Source organism: Aspergillus stella-maris (genome assembly GCF_047715825.1).
Source record: "Aspergillus stella-maris strain CBS 113639 unplaced genomic scaffold BDV14scaffold_2, whole genome shotgun sequence".
Taxonomy (NCBI): Eukaryota; Fungi; Ascomycota; class Eurotiomycetes; order Eurotiales; family Aspergillaceae; genus Aspergillus; species Aspergillus stella-maris.
The window spans coordinates 478,981-495,621 of NW_027396796.1; the positions used below are offsets into that span (position 1 = coordinate 478,981).

The 16,641-nt window shown below is 50.0% G+C and overlaps 4 protein-coding genes across 4 annotated transcripts; 2 read left to right on the forward strand and 2 right to left on the reverse strand.

Moving 5' to 3' along the window:
• Positions 1-4,648: 4,648 nt before the first annotated feature.
• BDV14DRAFT_42756 (putative C6 transcription factor) lies at positions 4,649-8,384 on the reverse strand. Its single transcript, XM_073776755.1, has 9 exons — positions 8,176-8,384; positions 8,057-8,106; positions 7,654-7,992; positions 7,498-7,589; positions 7,394-7,442; positions 6,342-7,328; positions 6,187-6,287; positions 5,455-6,136; positions 4,649-5,397 (listed from the first exon to the last, which is right to left on the reverse strand). Exons 1-9 carry the CDS (start codon positions 8,289-8,291, stop codon positions 4,733-4,735), a joined length of 3,081 nt encoding a protein of 1,026 aa, XP_073633350.1. The 5' UTR covers positions 8,292-8,384; the 3' UTR covers positions 4,649-4,732.
• Positions 8,385-9,677: 1,293 nt separating this feature from the next.
• BDV14DRAFT_42753 (flavin reductase family protein) lies at positions 9,678-11,022 on the reverse strand (the record flags this gene model as incomplete). Its single annotated transcript, XM_073776754.1, has 2 exons — positions 9,678-10,873; positions 10,957-11,022. Coding segments are annotated over 2 exons (949 nt in total), but the record flags the coding sequence as incomplete, so codon positions are not given.
• A 1,026-nt stretch (positions 11,023-12,048) lies between these two features.
• BDV14DRAFT_195084 (homoserine acetyltransferase family protein) lies at positions 12,049-13,412 on the forward strand (the record flags this gene model as incomplete). Its single annotated transcript, XM_073772095.1, has 6 exons — positions 12,049-12,193; positions 12,254-12,749; positions 12,802-12,911; positions 12,971-13,118; positions 13,171-13,250; positions 13,303-13,412. The coding sequence occupies 6 exons, from the start codon at positions 12,049-12,051 to the stop codon at positions 13,410-13,412; spliced, it is 1,089 nt and encodes a 362-aa protein (XP_073633352.1).
• Positions 13,413-13,827: 415 nt separating this feature from the next.
• On the forward strand, positions 13,828-16,640 carry BDV14DRAFT_42820 (polynucleotide adenylyltransferase). The gene is made up of 7 exons (XM_073776756.1): positions 13,828-14,065; positions 14,125-14,273; positions 14,333-14,919; positions 14,973-15,582; positions 15,627-15,741; positions 15,791-15,908; positions 16,046-16,640. The coding sequence occupies exons 1-7, from the start codon at positions 13,911-13,913 to the stop codon at positions 16,112-16,114; spliced, it is 1,803 nt and encodes a 600-aa protein (XP_073633353.1). The 5' UTR covers positions 13,828-13,910; the 3' UTR covers positions 16,115-16,640.
• Position 16,641: the final 1 nt, after the last annotated feature.

A 16,641-nucleotide genomic window follows, 5' to 3' on the forward strand; every position in this document is an offset into this window, starting at 1 on the left:
AGCTGTGTGCTTTATCTTGCAGCAGGGTCTGCATCCTTTGAGGGCTGCATGATTCTTGGCTGGCTCATGTTCTCGTGATGATTGAAGCTGGGGGGTCGTTGCGGAAGTTGGTGTGTTGAGGAAGGATCGAAGGAAGTGAGATACACCTTCTGGAGATACCCGAATCCTCCAAATCATCATACCACGCTCCCTGACATAAGCACTAGATAGTGTGCCTTCTCTACAGGGGGTCAGAGTATTTGTTACACATCTAGATCTCGGTATTCATCAAATATAGTACTATATCATGCAATCTGAAACTATAACAAACCTGCTATATAAGACCCTGGGCTAATGCTAATGGAAAAAGAAATTGAAAAGCAATGGCTAAAGGGCAACATTCACAGAAATCCAAAAGCTAGGCTAGGTCCAAAACATCTCATATCGGTCGTGAATAGTAGCTGTGTCGGTAGTTCATCTTTCGTGGTTCGGTCAGTTGTCATTATATCTCGTTTTCGTCATTCTGATCGTTCAATTCGCTGGACTCATGTTGGTCGTTCTGTTGATCCTGGTTGGTTGGTCCGTTGTTGTCATCTTGGGCGATAGAGGTCAACGCTTGCTCGTTGTCAGCATCACCAATGGGGGCCGATGTGCTTAGCGGCTCGTCCAAAGGTGGTATCTCGCTGGCGTGCGATGCATCTTCCTCGTCAGGCGTAATGTCGTTACTGTCGGCGAGCGGTGTCTGGATTTGACTTTCCAGGGGTAAGGTTATCTCACCATCGCTAGGCTCGGTTGGGTTCTCTTGGCCCGTAGAAAAATACTCGACAGTGTCGAAAGAAAACACAGGCTTGCTGGCTTCCAAAAGACCTTCTTCTTCGGGCGCAATGTCGTTGCTGTCGGTGACCGGTATTTGCGTGGGGGTTCCCGAGGGCGATTGTAACTCGTCTTCTCTAGATGCAGTTGGGTTCTCTCGGTTTCCAGGAGCATCCTCGGCAACATCAAAAGCAAGTGCTGTCTCACTAGTTTCCAAAAGGTCTTCTTCCTCGGGCGCAATTCTGTTGGGGGCCGACATTTCGGTGGGAGTCTTCGAGGGTGAATGTAACTCATTTTCCCCCGATGCGGTTGAGATATCTTGGACCGCAGAGACATCCTCAGCCACTTTAAAAGCATCTGCTGTCTCGCTGACTTCCAAAGGCGCTTCTTCTTCAGGCGTAATTTCGCTGCTGTCGGTGACCGGTATCTTGGTTGGCGCTTCCAAGGCTGACTCTAGATCATCTTTGCTGGATTCGACCGAGTGTTCTTGGTTCCCAGAAGCGTCTTCGACGCCATCAGCAGGAAGGGTTGTCTCGCTCGCTTCCACAGGGCTTCTCTCTTCGGTCTGAATGTGAGTGCTCTCTGCAGACGAGGTCTCGGTTAAAGTTGGCAGCGACAAGTCCAGCTCATCCTCACTGGGCTCAGATGAGTTTTCTTGACTCTCCAAAGCATCCTCAACGCCGTCGAAAGTGGTGGTTTCGCTGGCTCCCAGCTGGTCTATGTTCTCAGGAGTATCTTCGTTGCTGGCGGTGGACGATGCCTCCGTTGCGGTCTCCAAGGGCAGTTCTAACTCAGTTTGGCTAGACTCGCTTAGGGTTTCTTGATCTTCGGCAACATTGTAAGGGGATGTTGTCTCGCTAGCATCCGAAGGGTCTTCCTCCTCAGACATAATAACGACATTGTCATTGACGGATGGTGTCTCCATTGTAGTTTCCAAGGGCAATTGTGGCTCATCGTTGCCAGATTGAACAGTTTTCTCTCGAGCTTCAGAGGACTGCTCGACAGCATCGATGGGTTGGGTTTCTGTTTCTAGTGATGGTAGTTCCTCTAGCTTGTCTCCGCTGAGCTTATTTGCTTGCTCTTCCGACTCCGTGTCAAATTTGACGCGCTCAGTAGATGGGGCGTCTTCTGCTGTCGGCAAAGACTCGTTTTGTTCATCCTCGGTGGCTTGGGCTGGCTGTTGTTCCTCGTCCACATTAGTAGCGGTATCCTCAGCGGCTTTAATCTCAAGTGCGGTCGACAGCGGTTCCTCTAGTTTATCCTCGGTGGCATCCGCGGGCTGTTCCTGCCTCTTCTCTCCTTCTTCCGCTTTCTCAAAAACAGATTCAACGCTTTCAACTAGTGACGTACCACTTTCAGCCGGTAGTACCTCTTCAGGTTCGACTAGAGAAGGTTCCACCGGGACGTCCGAGACGTCATAAACGCTAGAAGGCGTTTCACAGGGCGCAATAGATGGTAGTACTGCCTCAGAATCTGATACGGCAGGGGATAAGGTTTGAGAGATTGAATCCTCCGCCCACGTTTGGGTCGCGGGTTCCTGCAGTGCAACCGCAACTGAAGTAGAATAATCTGGGGTGAACCTGGGGAAAGGTCGTAACTCTGAAGTAGGTGTAACTTGATGGTGGTTGATTGCAACGTATGCAACAAGGACGCTGAGGAACACAATGGCTATGTTGCGCGGGTCGCTAGCGAGTACACGGATGTAGTTCACTAGCAGCGTTTGTAGATCAATCTCTTCCGACGGCTTGGGCACATAGGTGTTCCCCTTGTTGTCACTTTGAGGAGGTGTAACCTCAGGCACAAAGGGCGAGGGAGATCGCTCCTGGGGCTGGATAAAATGAGCCTGAGGTTGAAATTCGGCAATTGAGGGACTGGATAGTGGGAGAGCAGGTACAGGAGTCCCAACAGGTATATTCTCCGGATCCTGCAGCAGTGAAACAGCAGGCCTACTCTCGGGCTTGTCAGACGAGTCATCGGCCAGTCGTCTTTCCAGACTTGCTCGGACGTCGTTTGGTAGCCAAAGCCCGACCTCGACGTCAACCTTCTCCATCTCTTTCCATGCCGCAGCCCACGCACCAGCTCTCATCAGCCCATTGGCAGCGAAGACCTTGATTTCCCACTTTCGGGTCGTATTATGTTTGACGAAGCGACCTCCACAGTCTGGACATTCGTCTCCATCGTCCTCTGTGCTGCTTTCATCCCTTGCTGAGTGCTCCCTCTCGAAATCCGATTCATCCCGTCCGACGAAATGGCCATGGTCCAGCCGGGGATGTTGTAACTCCAGACTTTCCAATAAGCGCTCCTCAAGAAGGTCGTACAGGTCCTCCGGGTGTGAAATCAGCACACCACGATCGCGGAGCACACCCGAACCGATTTTGTCCTCGAGTAACTTCCATCTCTTCCAGTATACGGGGGGCAAAACCTCCTTTAGGATTTTCTGCCGGTCTGGGTGCCCGATCAAGCCCGACACAGGTAGCGATGGCGATAGCAGAGTGCAATGGAGAAGAACAAGCGGATATTCCTTCTCTTTTTTCACCTTTGGTTTGGCAGCTGCACCCGTAGGAGAATAATACGGCGACCTCTTGAACGGCGAAGACCCCGCAGACCGAATAGAAATATCAGACGTACGCCCACTACCCCTGCGTCTAGGAGGCGTCAGATGAAAGTAATCATCTCCCTCATCCTCCGTATGCATCTGCATTGCCCTTACAGAGCTAGGTCTTCGGAAACTAGTATCACGCTGGCGAAGTGTGTGAACCGCCCGTGGTGAGGGGTGATCGAGTTGTTGCAGGGTGTAATCCTGCGAGTCGTGTGCAGTCGAAGACTTCGGCACGTCGGGAATATTCGCCAGCGTCGAATCTGGAAGCGAAGAAATTGAAGAATGGCTGGATGCTCTTGATCGTGTGCGCGCCAGTTCACCGCCGCTTGCCCCACCACTTCGAACCTCCGTCGGAGAGAGACGTCCTGAAGACCCAGATGAATTATAACCACTATCTTGCCCTGCGATTCGCATGTTCCCTTCGAGGCTATTGCGGGCGCTGTGTTGCTGGAGCTTATCCGAGGTCAATGATTGTGGAACGGCTGTGGAGAGGGTGGTCTGTTCGTCTGTGGATGCGATTAGGTCATGATTTGTTGCTTCAATAACCGGGCTTGTCATACGGGGCTCAATCGTATCGTCCATGATCTCTTGGTACAGAGTGGGTAGGTTGGATTTCAATAACGTTCCTGGCCTGAACTATATGAATCAGATCGGCAGCAATGGCATGTAAAGATCCAGACTCACCATTACAAGTCTAGTACAGCGGTCTGCTGGTAAAAGGTTCCCCCGCAAAAAATAAGAGTAAAAATATGAAGAGTGAATATCATAATAATATCGTACCCCTACTTCCAGGAGTCGATGGCTAGCGAGGAGTTGTTCGTTGTCAATTGATGGTTTGTTGCTGGCTGCTCTCACCGCCCTGTTGTGCCGGGCAACCGATGAAGGCCTGAGGCCGCGTTTCATATAGAGTACTTTGGTATCTGATGAGTTGTCGTCCTTTAATACAATATCGGTGATGGGAGGCGCTGTGTTCTATCGTCGTGTTTTATTTTAGTTGATGATACTCTTTTGTAATGAATATTATTTTGAGGGCTAATCCTCCATAACGCCACCAACAAGCTTAACACAGAACAAGACAAAGATTTGGCGAACAAGTACAAGCAGAGAGAAACGCTCGGATAAAGTGTTTGGCTCATGCGAAGACGTCAACAGATTGTACAGACATATCATATAGTGTCACATTGGTAAAAAAGATCAACTGCACACGCGCCAATCCATCGAAGTTTGAAACCCAACAACCAAAGACGCCTTCGCTTCCTTTTCCATGACCGTGACATAGCAGAGACATCGCTGGACGTAACAGGTAAAATAATAAGATACATGGTGTGGATGGCGAGACTTTTATGAAGGCGGCGGGTGAGCACCCTCGTCAGGGCTCATGAGAGGGAAATTATGGTCCCCTGGGAAGTAACTGAGAACATCTTGGGGAAGATATTCCAGGTAAGGTAGTCCGCCCAAGGGGAAAGGAAATTGATCTTGGTGGTGAAGCGTCGACATATCAATGTCCTGGCTCTCGATGAGAACGTCTCCATCAGGCGGGTTCATGCCAGAAGGATAATCGGAAAGCCTCGATCCCATATGGCTGCTACTAGCGTGGCGATCACTCGCCGTAGGGATATAATTGTATGTCGGCACACGAGGATCAATGTTGGGGGTGGATGACGTCGAGATACTGTGAGTATGTGTCGACTGGGAATGCGGGGGTCGCGAAACAGGATGAGGATACTGGGAATTAAGACCCAGGAGAAGAGTTGCCTCTGAGGTCGTAACTCGGCCAGGCGATACCAGCGGATCTTGAGCCATAGAAGATGGGTGCGTAGCTTCAGCGTTTCGTGATAACGAACTCGAGCTTTGCCCGAGGGTTGGTTGAACGGGTGCACCGGTGTACTGGGGGTTATATTGCGAGCCTTCGGTGCCAGGCTCGGCATGAGCAGCGGGCATTTGGTAGAGGAGACTGAGATTCGGTTGCGAGGAGTTGGTTGCGTTGGTTAGAGCCCAGCCGATAGCTGTGGCACGCAATTAGCTCCTGAAACAGATAATAAGCATGGCAGATAAAAGCTCACCTTGACTAGGATCAATTCTTGGCGATCGTCTCTCATCTGAAGGAGACTCCGCACCAGAAGTTGGACGTTCCATTGCATTGCTGGCAACGACTGGCAAACCTGGTTGTCGCCAATTTGGCCCGGCGATTGGTTGAACGGAGGGCATTTCAGCGGTGCCTTCCATCTCTTCCACAGTATATAACAAAGGATCAACTATCCCTTTGGCCTTTTGGTTAAGGACAGTCAAAATATACTTTGAACCTTCCCAATAATTCTCGAGCGCCTTCAGAGCCTTGTAGCACCTTTGATAATTTTCCCTTGCGGCCGACGCAAGAAGACTATGCTTCGTGGTGGGCTTGCGCTCGGAGACATTGGAAGAGTCCACACCAGGCATATAGAATCCGCTTGTTTGGTTGGCGAGCAAAGGCTGGCTGGATGGCGAGGCGGACCGTGAAGGGGGAGAAGAATAATAAGCGCTTTCCATGAGGAACGCACATGCCGCTATATACATTGGCTGGCTGGTAAATGGATTGCCGATGAAACTCTTCCCGTCCACAAGCTCTGAAAAAGACAGGATGTCCGCGATTGTTTTGGCTGAAGACATGGAAAGCTCCCTGCTGTTTGGGTAGAGATGCTGAATGGTGCCCCCAAAGGAGTTCAAAAGGGTTGGTTGATGAAGTAGAACAATGACTGTGTGAAACCACTTTGGGATGGTTAGTATCAACTTCTAGCCTATAGAATGGGGCCTCTTACGAAATGAAGAAGAATGAAATTTGTTCCTTCTTTAGCCTTCACGTAAGCCTGGAAATTTGCAGCGTTGAAATGAAGCTTGGGTGACAGACGCTGGTATATACCTAAAGAACTTATTAACACATGAATCATCAGAAATAGAGTAATGGGATATGTACCTGTCAAGTCACTCTCCATCCCAGCCAGCCTTTTCAACGTGTCGGGCGTCACATGGTTAGCATCCTGCATGCCGTTTATCAGGTCTGTGACCCTTCCGTATAAATGGATGATGCGGATAAGAGGTGGAAAGGGCGCTGGCCAGCCATTAAGAAGTTGCGATTCCGATTGCAAAGGAAAACAGAGCTCTATGTCTTCATCGCGTAGAGTTACTGGCCGGCCGGTACCAGACGAAATCACCCTGTCCAAGAAGAAAATGCTCCAGAAAGAGTCCACTCTCTCACGCTCCCAAGCGCGTCGGTCTTCCACCTCTTGTGACCCCTTCGTCGTTTGAGGTTCGTCATATTGATCCTCCCGTAGATTTGAGGCTTGTCCGGTCATGACCGCACTTGGCATTACACCGGTTCGGCCATAGTTATGGTCCAAGCCTTGCAACTTCTGCATCCCAAGATCCTGTGCCATCCGAATGGATATGCCGAGATACATCCAAAGGCCACTATCATGATTAGATCCAAACTCCTCGTATGCAAGCAATAAGCATGCTTGAACGACGGATAGAGTGGGAAAAGCAAGAGACTCGACTAAAGCACTCATTGCTCGGTGGGCAAATGGCTGGCCGCGGTTGGATTTCTTCATAACTGGCTGGGGCTCTGAGGCGACAATTGGGGGTGCTTGAGCGGGACTCAGTAGTGGGTGTGGCGAGAATCGAGCAGACAAAGCGCACACTGCATCCACCAGCATAGTATCAATTTTCTTGTCCTTCAAATCGCGAAGAAAGCGAGCCCGGCGCAGGAATGGAAAGCTACAACCCAGATGGATGAAGAACAATTCACAGAGATGAGTGACCAGGTTGCTCACGGGAAGTGAATCATCTCGATCATAGAATGGAATGGTGTTGGCATCGCGGCTGTCAGCGCCATCAGCCACAGCGCCAAACTGACGGATTTCGCTGTCCATAAGAGTCGGGCTCCGCAAAGAGGGCATTGATCCTGTTGAACAAAAGTTTCTGATTAGCGAGGAGCGAGTTTGGAATATAGTTGTATGAAGCACCAACCCGAAGACACTGAAGCGTTACTCTTTCGAGAACCCCGCACCTGAACAACCTAAGGACAACGTTAGTTGTGAATAGTTAGGACAATAGAGGCAAGATAAGAGTACCATCTGCTTGAATCCAGGGACAATAGCCGTTGGCCCAAAATACCTAAAGTAAGGCACATGAGTACGTCCGCTGGAGCTTGATGCAGTTCGATCTGTGACGGACAAGGCAATGAGTAAGGCTCCAAAACGGTCATCCATCCAATCTGGGTAACATACTGCTTTCCGGGCTTTCTCCAGTTGCTTGCTGGTCGTTCTCATTGTTCGCTCGAGAAGACATATCCCTAGAAGGAGAACGACCTTCTAACTTCAACGACTTTGGCGCTTCAGGAGACTTCCCAAGAGCTCCCAAACCCGCTGGCAGTATGTTTCGCTTTGGAGAGGTCGGTGTCCGGGACTCGACATCTGAAGGTACGCGCGAGGAAGACGGTTCAAGCGAGCTAGCTAGGGATGTAGTATTGGGAGTACGGGAGGCAGTATCGGATTGAGTTCGGGCATGGCCAGCGGGCTCGCTATAGCCAAGACACTGGTAATTGAAGTCGGCGCATGTTTTGCATACTGATCAAGACCAACAATATTAGCAGCCGCAACGTGATCATCGAGAGGCACTGGGGCTTTTTACCTGGCTGTTCGCCGGAGCATCGTATCTTGCGCTTGCGACAAGTGCGGCACCTATATAGAATCCAAGTGATAAGCGACTTGCTCATCGCGACATGTACCTGAGCATGTGACCAAACTTACGCCGCATTTACTCGCCGCCGCTTTGTCTGCGGTTGCCCATCGGTAGAAACGAAGCGAATCTGTTTCGGAGGAGGGACTTGACTGGCGCCGTTCTTCCGAGAGGGAGGAGGGCTCATCGCGAGCAAATTGTCATCCGTGGTCACAGGACATCGGGCATCTGAGCGATTCCTGGACTTGGATATCCTAGTACCCAAGCTTCGACGGCGATGCGCTTATGAGGTTACAGTATGAGGAATCAGTGGTCGAAGGAATACGTAGCGCGGGAAGTGTCTCGATGGCAAAACCCGTCCAGGCGAATATTCCATGGGCGTGGTTTGGGTCCACGCAGTGGTGAGTGAAATGCCACGGGTACAGATTAAGATCGAGGTATTATTAAATGGAGGGGAAGGGCAGGGTCCAGGGTGGCAGAGCAGTCGACAAGAGTGTTGGGCCGGTGGCTCGATGGAGGGGATAGCGACGGTTGAACGAGGTCGGACGCGCACAGGCACTGCTTGGTGGTACTACCAGTGGCAATTTCAATATCCCTTGAGATCAAGAAAAATAGCTTCACAAGGCTTGGGGATCATGACCAGTCGGGGAACTGGGAGGGCAGAAAGTGAGTGAAAGAAAGAGAACCTTGAGGCCGCGTATTCCGGGGAAGTTGGTGCTCCTCCCGCCGAGTAGTCCAATAATGGAGATGAGATGACCCTGCGCTCACCGCGGGCGTCATAGCTTTATACGGAGTCACCCAGAATAGTCGATTATTTCAAAAATATGTAATTCACGATGTCCACCCACGAGCGTTGATCAGACACTGTTTATCGCATAACCCCCGCTGACCGCTGATTGCCTTTTACCTAAGGTTCCTGTTGCCAGTTATCACTCTAGGTACTTTTTCTCTATGCATACAAGTGGTTCCATGACGCTGTCGGCGAATTATCTCAAGAAACGGTGTCGCCTTAACTCGCCCCTTCTGCAGCTTCTTGCAATAACACCTGCCTGTCTGCATATTATGTAAAAGCCGAACTGATATCAGCCGTCCATCACATCTTTGGGTCGCAGGACTCCAACAGGAGCAACAAAACAAAGCATCCTCGCAATAGGGCCAGCTCCACCATGGGTCAAGTGCCGCCATGTGACCGCAAGAGTTTGACGCCAGCTGAGCTAAGATCCTCCTTCCCATCTCACCATGGCCAACGAATTGTTCCATTGCAGCTCCTTCCTGGCGGGGACCAGCGCGGATCTAGGGTCTTGCTGGATCAGACATCTCCATCGAACCGCCGTTCACTTGCAGGTTGAGCAGTACAATTCGCTGCAGACAGCAGTCTCGGAGCAAGACCGTCTCCAGTGTATTCGAAGCTGGTCAGCCACCGAGTTCTGGACTCGAGATTGTCAGGGGTCATGTGAACTGGCTATCAGAGTTCTCCAGAGTTTCGGGCCAGACCCTTGTCACACTGGATGGAGTAACGAGGGGTGAACCCACAGGGGATCCAGTTGCTCGGCGATAGACCGGCAGCCCGACCTTTCTGTGACCTGACCGTCCGTTTGATCTGCACGCTGGAGTTTTACTCCCACCCCCACATCTTCTTGAAGAAGGGCAATGTCCACGGCTAAAACGGTTGGACTCTTATGAAATTATGACGGCTTCCCGAATGGAATCTTCTGCCGCCTGCGGAAATGCGGAGTACTTTCGTACGAGATGTTTAGCCGTTTTAACGTACCATGGACCGAAGGACGCGTCTCGCGGTGATGCAATTATATCGTCTAAATCTGTCTAAGGTGGTACGACAACAAGGTCAACAAAATTGCCAAATATGCGCTCTCGCTGACGATAGTTCAGAATTTAGGCCTTGGAATCTCAATCGCATCCGTTGTCCGCCCGTATTGAATTCCTCCCAAACGGCTAATCGGTTTCAAGACCTTGAGGTCAACAACGCTCGTCTCTTTATCATAAGCATCTTCCCTGACCCAGAATCGCACACCCTCAATGATTGCTAGGACACCAGTCTTCTTCCCTGGAGTCGCCTTGCTCTCGAATTCCTTGACCTCAACAAGCTTTCCTTCGACTGATAGCATCGACTCCTTCACGCGGGCGGCTTGAACAACAGAACTGGGCGCTTGATGCAGACCAGTGATTTCCCACTCTGAAACTCCATATGGTGCATTGACTGCTGTTGCGTTCGCAGCTTCGACGAAATGCTCGGAGATGATGTTGATCACGCACTCCTCAGTCTCGGTGAGGTTTTTGAGACTGTCTTTCGCCTTTTCAAGCGTTCCAACAAACCCCACTGTGAAGAGCGGGGGATCGTGATTGATGACTTGCGAGTAACTGAAGGGCGCCAGATTTGCCGTCTTGCCGTCTTTTGACTTTGTACTAATCAGCGCGATCGGTCTAGGTACAACTCCTGAGATCAGAAGCTTATAATTATTTGCAATAGGTCGGCCCTCCTCGTAGGGGTCGATCTCGATATGATTCTTCTTCAGACTTTCGCCGCCATCATTGCCGCCCTCCCCTTCTTTCCAGTCTGGCTTGGGAGGCTTGGAGAACTTGACTTCCGTATCGCGATCAAAGTCCGGTCGCGATGCTTGGACTTTGTCGAAGTCGTCACCGGCTTTAAAATGCGCGGACGTTGTGTTGTTCATGGTAGATTTTTGACGATATATCCCGGACGCAATAGGAGCCTGAAGACGAGATATACGATCCAGATATCCAAAAGAGCTGCGATCTTGTTAGCGTTACTCTGACGCCATATGCCAGCTCGCGCCACAGCACTAATCGAATACAGGAGGTCGAAAACTCACGGTTTTTGAGAGGCAACTTTAGGCAATGAGCGCACTAACCGAGGAGCAAGAGTAAGTGAAGACATGTTGGCAAATACAGTTGCAATATATCGTAGGTTGAAGACGCGAAGCTCCAGGTCAAAAGGGATGCTTGTCCTAATGCCACGGAAATAGTGGCAATATGCTCTGGTAATTACACGTTTTCTGTGGAACTAAAGGATACTATTGCTGTGGCAATACAGCTTGACTACCGAAGCTCCGGCCCGAGAGCAGTTCTGCTGCCCCGAGGCGACCCCGCAAGTCGAGCACGGATCACGCCCACGGTCAAGAGCGACATCATTGATTTCTGCTTTCGTTTGACCATCTCTTACCAGGAAATAACAAAAGACTACGTGTCCATTTTCTCTTAAGCTCGAGACACGCATAATCTCAGGTCAGTCATAGGTTCTAAGAGCTTGATTAGTCAACTCGGCATCAACCAAGGCCTGCTGGTATCATGGTACAACCACCTCGGTGGGGCAGAATGCAGATGTGTGAAGTACAAGCATTATAGCCATCTCTACAGAGAAGCACAAGTCAGACACACCGTAGCAATCACTTTGTAACCATTGACCGGTCTAGCCATTTAAACAAAATCATATAGTTTGCAAGAAACAACAAGAAAATAAGCCAATTGATCCTTCAAACCCATACAATATGCGGCTCAGTTATCAGTCAAGTATAGAAAGCCGTCCCGTGACATAAGGTCTTGTGACAGTTGGAGAACCAAATAGAGATAGACAGTAGGTACGAATTCACTCCTCATTTCACTTCCTCATCATCTCTTCAAGAGTTTGCAAGCTTCTTAGATCCATCAATAGTCCATCCGCACCATCAACATCGGACATTTCGAGGAAGAGCTAAACTACAATATCCACTTTGTCCCACTTTGGCTGCGTCGCTTGCTAAGCAGCTGTGCCTGTGAATCGAGGATTTACAACCATAGGGGATCTATTTGCAAGCATTTGAAATCAATCTTCTCGGGTTTGCAGGGCTTGGCTGTATAAATAGGTAAACAACTTTGTGGTGTGGTGGTGAGTTTCGTACTGAAGTTATTTCAAGAGCACAGGAGCCATGGCACGGCAGGATTACGAGACCTTCAAGCTTGGAGACTGGGAGCTTCAGAGTGGCGAGAAGCTTGTTGATGCGCATATCGCCTACAAGACGTTCGGGGACCCAAAGTCGCCTGCGATCGTCTATCCCACCTGGTTCTCTGGAGGTATGTGGTGCACTATTTATAAAATAGACACAGGGACGTCGAGCTGACGGCAAATTTAAGCAATCGCGGATAACCTCTGGCTCATTGGAGAAGATAAGACTCTCAACTCAAAGGAGTACTTCATTATCGTCCCCGCGCTATTCGGTAATGGCCAGTCCACCTCGCCCTCTAACTATCCCGTCGAGGGCGAGTGGCCGAGGGTTTCATTTTACGACAATGTGCGCGCCCAGTATAAGCTTGTCACAGAGTACTTTGGTATAACGCACTTGCGTGCTGTGATTGGATGGTCCATGGGTGGAGGGCAGACCTTTCAATGGGCCACGCAATATCCTGACTTTCTGGACCTGGCTGTGCCTTTTTGCGGCGCTGCGAAGACGTCTCTGCACAACCAGGTCTTCATTGAGGGCGTCAAGAGTGCTTTGCTGGCAGTAAAGGGTATTCAATCTGCTGGATCAGGTCATGGCGCTGTCCTGGCATCTGAACAGACACTGAGAAAATGGAGTGATGCAGAGAAGGAAGCTGGCCTGAAGGCATTCGGCAGGGGCTATGCTGGCTGGTGAGTCTTGCCATACTTACTAACTCTACAGTCATTGACACTCTGTAAACAGGGGCTTCTCTCAAGCTTTCTACCGAGAAAAGTTGTATGAAACCGCAATGGGCTTCAAAGATCTCGAAGACTTCATGAAGAATTTCTGGGAGGCGTGGGCTTTGTCAAAAGGTAGACCAACCTCAGAATGGAAAATCAGATGCACGAGTGACTCATGTACCTGCATCTAGACCCAGGAAATCTTCTGGCAATGGCGCAAACCTGGCAGAATGGCGATGTCAGCAAGCAAGAGCCCTACAATGGCGACTTTGAGAAAGCCATGGCCGCAATCAAAGCCAAGACCTTGGTGCTACCTGCGAAGACCGATCTGTACTTCCCGTAAGTCATGTGTTCTCTCCGCGGCCAAAACGTATGCTGACTGTCAGTACAGACCAGAGGACTCGGAATATGAAGTCAAATGTATGAGTTCCGGGATTGGAACTCTCAGGGTGTTTCCTTCTATCTGGGGTCGTGAGTATCCCTCGATCGGTATCGCTGATAGTCGGCTGACGTGAAATTACAGATTGGGCAGGAGGCCCTGGTGACAGCAAGGATGACGTGAAATGGCTCGATGAGCAGTTGTCGGAATTCTTCAAGAACAACAGTGGCGGAGAGAAGCTGCCTATTCGGTGAATTCGGTCAAGAGCGGACATATACGAAACTGGTCTTACGTAAACAATTCGAGCAGTTTCAGAAAATTTACTCAGATACCCTCAAATGAAGCTTAAATTAGGAGAATGACAAAATCAATCTCTCAACGAGTGAAGGCTAGCTGGAGATCGGAGGAGGCCTCCAGCTCGTTCCTGCCTGCTCGGTATCGTTATAGATCATGTGACTGTAGATCTGAGTCAGCAGCGACCAAACGCCCGTCAATCAAGCAACGCATTGAAGCATTTCGGCGGCGTTTGATCACTGACGCGCTACGCTGCCCTTCATCGACCTCTTCACTTGATACCTTCCCTTAATTGCATTTTTCCTTTCGGTTGTTTCTCAAGATCTATCTTCTTGCACCTGCATTCCATTTTTTTCTATTGCCTGTTTTAAATCTGCGCTTCCTCTCTTGTATCGTTTTAATTGCCCCGATCTCCGCACTTGCGTCTTCTATCTTGCGACACCACAGCAATAGTCGCAATGGCAGCAACACCAACGCCAACACGCCAATGGGGTGTAACCCCCCCTATCTCAACAGTCTTGCCAACTGCCCAAGAATTGTCTGCCAACGATGATCTCATCGCGGAGCTGAAGCTCCAGAACAATTTCGAGAGCCCAGCAGAGACCGAACGGAGGTAGGAGAGAGCCCCAGCGTCTTATCCACCTTGATTACTGACCACCCCGTCGCTTATAGAAAGCAAGTCCTTCAGCTTCTACAGCGAGTCACTACGGACTTTGTCAAAGTCGTCAGTCGGAAGAAGGGTCTGTCTCCTGCCGCAGTCGAGGCAGCAGGAGGAAAGATCTTCACTTATGGTAGTTACCGTCTGGGTGTATATGGGCCTGGTAAGTCCTTCGTATAGATGGTACAACAAGGCAGCATGCTGACGATAAACTGTCTCTAGGATCCGATATTGATACCCTAGTTCTCGGACCCAAACACGTTGTCATCGATGACTTCTTCGCCGACTTCCCTCCTCTCCTCGAGAGTATGGCTCCTCAAGGAGCGATCGAGAAAATGACGCCGGTTCCAGATGCTTTCGTTCCTCTGATCAAGCTCGAGCTATCCGGTATCAGCATTGACCTGATTTTCGCCCGTCTAATCGTACCGTCGATTCCTCTGAACCTCGATTTGAAGAATAACGACTACCTTCGGGGGCTGGACGAGAAGGAAGTGCGGTCGCTTAATGGAACCCGTGTCACAGATGAAATTTTGGAACTGGTACCTCAACAGAAGACCTTCCGTCTCGCTTTGCGGGCCATCAAGCTGTGGGCTCAGCGTCGCGCTATCTATTCTAATATTGTCGGTTTCCCAGGCGGTGTTGCTTGGGCTATGCTGGTAGCTAGAGTATGCCAGCTGTACCCTCAAGCCACTGGCTCGGTCATTGTGGGTAAATTTTTCCGCATTATGAACAAATGGGCTTGGCCGCAACCTGTGTTGCTCAAGACTATTGAGGATGGTCCTCTGCAGATGAAGGTTTGGAACCCAAAGGTAAGAGTCTCTGTCCAATCGACCTTTCTAGCTGTCGCTGACATGGGATAAAGATCTATCATGGCGATCGATTCCATCTCATGCCTATTATCACGCCTGCCTATCCGTCTATGTGCGCGACCCACAACATCTCAATGTCCACGAAGGCGGTTATCCTGCGGGAGCTCCAGCGCGGTGGTGATATAGTGGACAAGATTTGGGCGAAGCAGGCGACATGGAACGACCTCTTCGAGCGCCACTCATTTTTCACTCAGGATTACAAATACTACCTCGGTGTCACGGCATCCAGCAGGACTAAAGAGGCCGAGTCAGTATGGTCTGGTCTTGTTGAGTCCAAGGTCAGGCACTTGGTTGGGGCTCTGGATCGTAAATCCACTATCGCTGTGGCTCATCCCTTCCCCAAGGGATTCGAAAGGACACATTCTGTGAACAGTGATGAAGAAGCTGATCAGGTCAAGAACGGATCCCTCAAGTTTCAAGATAAAGGTATCAAGACAGAGACAACCGACGAAACCAAGGATGCTGCTCATCAAGCCGCGGCTCAGAGTGGGAGGGAAGAAACTGAAGTCCCTGCTACAACAGAAAGCACAGCCGCTGACAATAGCCGAACCATGTATACCACAACATACTACATTGGGATGGAGCTGAAGCCGGTTGAGCCAGGTATGGAATCCGCAATTTCTTAATGACCTAGCTGACTTTCCAAGGTGCCTCTCGGTCGCTGGACATCTCATCAGACGCCCAATTTTTTAAATCTATGTGCACATCATGGCCTGGGTATCAGCCTGGTGTCAATGACTTGTCCATTACCCACGTCCGCAAGTGAGTCGCATCTTCAGCTTTGCCATTTTCAAATCTAAGGGTGAAACAGCTACGATTTGCCGGAAGATCTCTTCCAAGAAGGCGAAACTCGGCCTACTCGACCCAAGAAGAAGGTTGTCAAGAAGGCCGCGGCTGGCGGACAGAAACGAAGCTTCGAGAATCTAGAGGTAAGTGCACAAAGGGCTGCCAACCCTTGTCACGGACTTCCACCGTGCAAGCTTGTTATACTAAATCAAAGCCACCGACTGGCGCACGGTGCTCGGCCTCTAACTTCTAGCTATAACTAATGTCAACTTCGCTTTAGGACACTCCCAACCCTCCAACAAAACGACAAGTTCCCGACGGATACGCCACTGCCGCAACGCCAGCCTGAAAATACGTGTCCAATTGAGTAAAGCGGACTATCCAACCAAACAATCACTTCGGGGCAGGTCCCCACGAAGTCGTGAGAATTCTTGCGGCGCCATATCCACATCCTAATCTTAGGGTGAACCATGATAATAAACCAGTCCACGCTAACTCTGGCTACAAGGAATACAGTGACCTAGTAGTGACTCGCCTGATGTCAGAAGTTATACAAGGTTGGTGTATCATCCCCTTTCTCTCTTTCTTGATTTCCGGCTGCGAATTTTTTTTTTGTTCCACTCAACTTGACTACGGTTACCACAAACCGCCCTCACTAGACCAAGAGTGGCAATTCTGAGAGTTCGAAGTTCATTTTTTTCCTGCATATTCATTGCGTATCTAAAGGGGCATCAAACTGGTCTCTTATTGGCAGGCTATCTCTCGCTGTACGTACTTGCTTGTTGTCTTTATTTTTTTTCAGCCCGGTATCCCCGGTGCTCGCGCCTCTCAGTTAGGTCTAAGTAGTTCAATGAATGAAGACATTATCACGGCCTA

What these genes read in the sequence shown, in the direction of transcription:
- BDV14DRAFT_42756 (XM_073776755.1), bottom strand. Translation starts at nt 8,291, where the DNA reads ATGAGCCCTCCTCCCTCTCGGAAGAACGGCGCCAGTCAAGTCCCTCCT. An exon ending in CGGCGGCGAGTAAATGCGGC is followed by an intron (nt 8,107 to 8,175) that starts GTAAGTTTGGTC and finishes GATTCTATATAG; the next exon opens with GTGCCGCACTTGTCGCAAGC. An exon ending in AAGAATTGATCCTAGTCAAG is followed by an intron (nt 5,398 to 5,454) that starts GTGAGCTTTTAT and finishes TGCGTGCCACAG; the next exon opens with CTATCGGCTGGGCTCTAACC.
- BDV14DRAFT_42820 (XM_073776756.1), top strand. Translation starts at nt 13,911, where the DNA reads ATGGCAGCAACACCAACGCCAACACGCCAATGGGGTGTAACCCCCCCT. An exon ending in CCAGCAGAGACCGAACGGAG is followed by an intron (nt 14,066 to 14,124) that starts GTAGGAGAGAGC and finishes CGTCGCTTATAG; the next exon opens with AAAGCAAGTCCTTCAGCTTC. An exon ending in TCCATTACCCACGTCCGCAA is followed by an intron (nt 15,742 to 15,790) that starts GTGAGTCGCATC and finishes AGGGTGAAACAG; the next exon opens with CTACGATTTGCCGGAAGATC.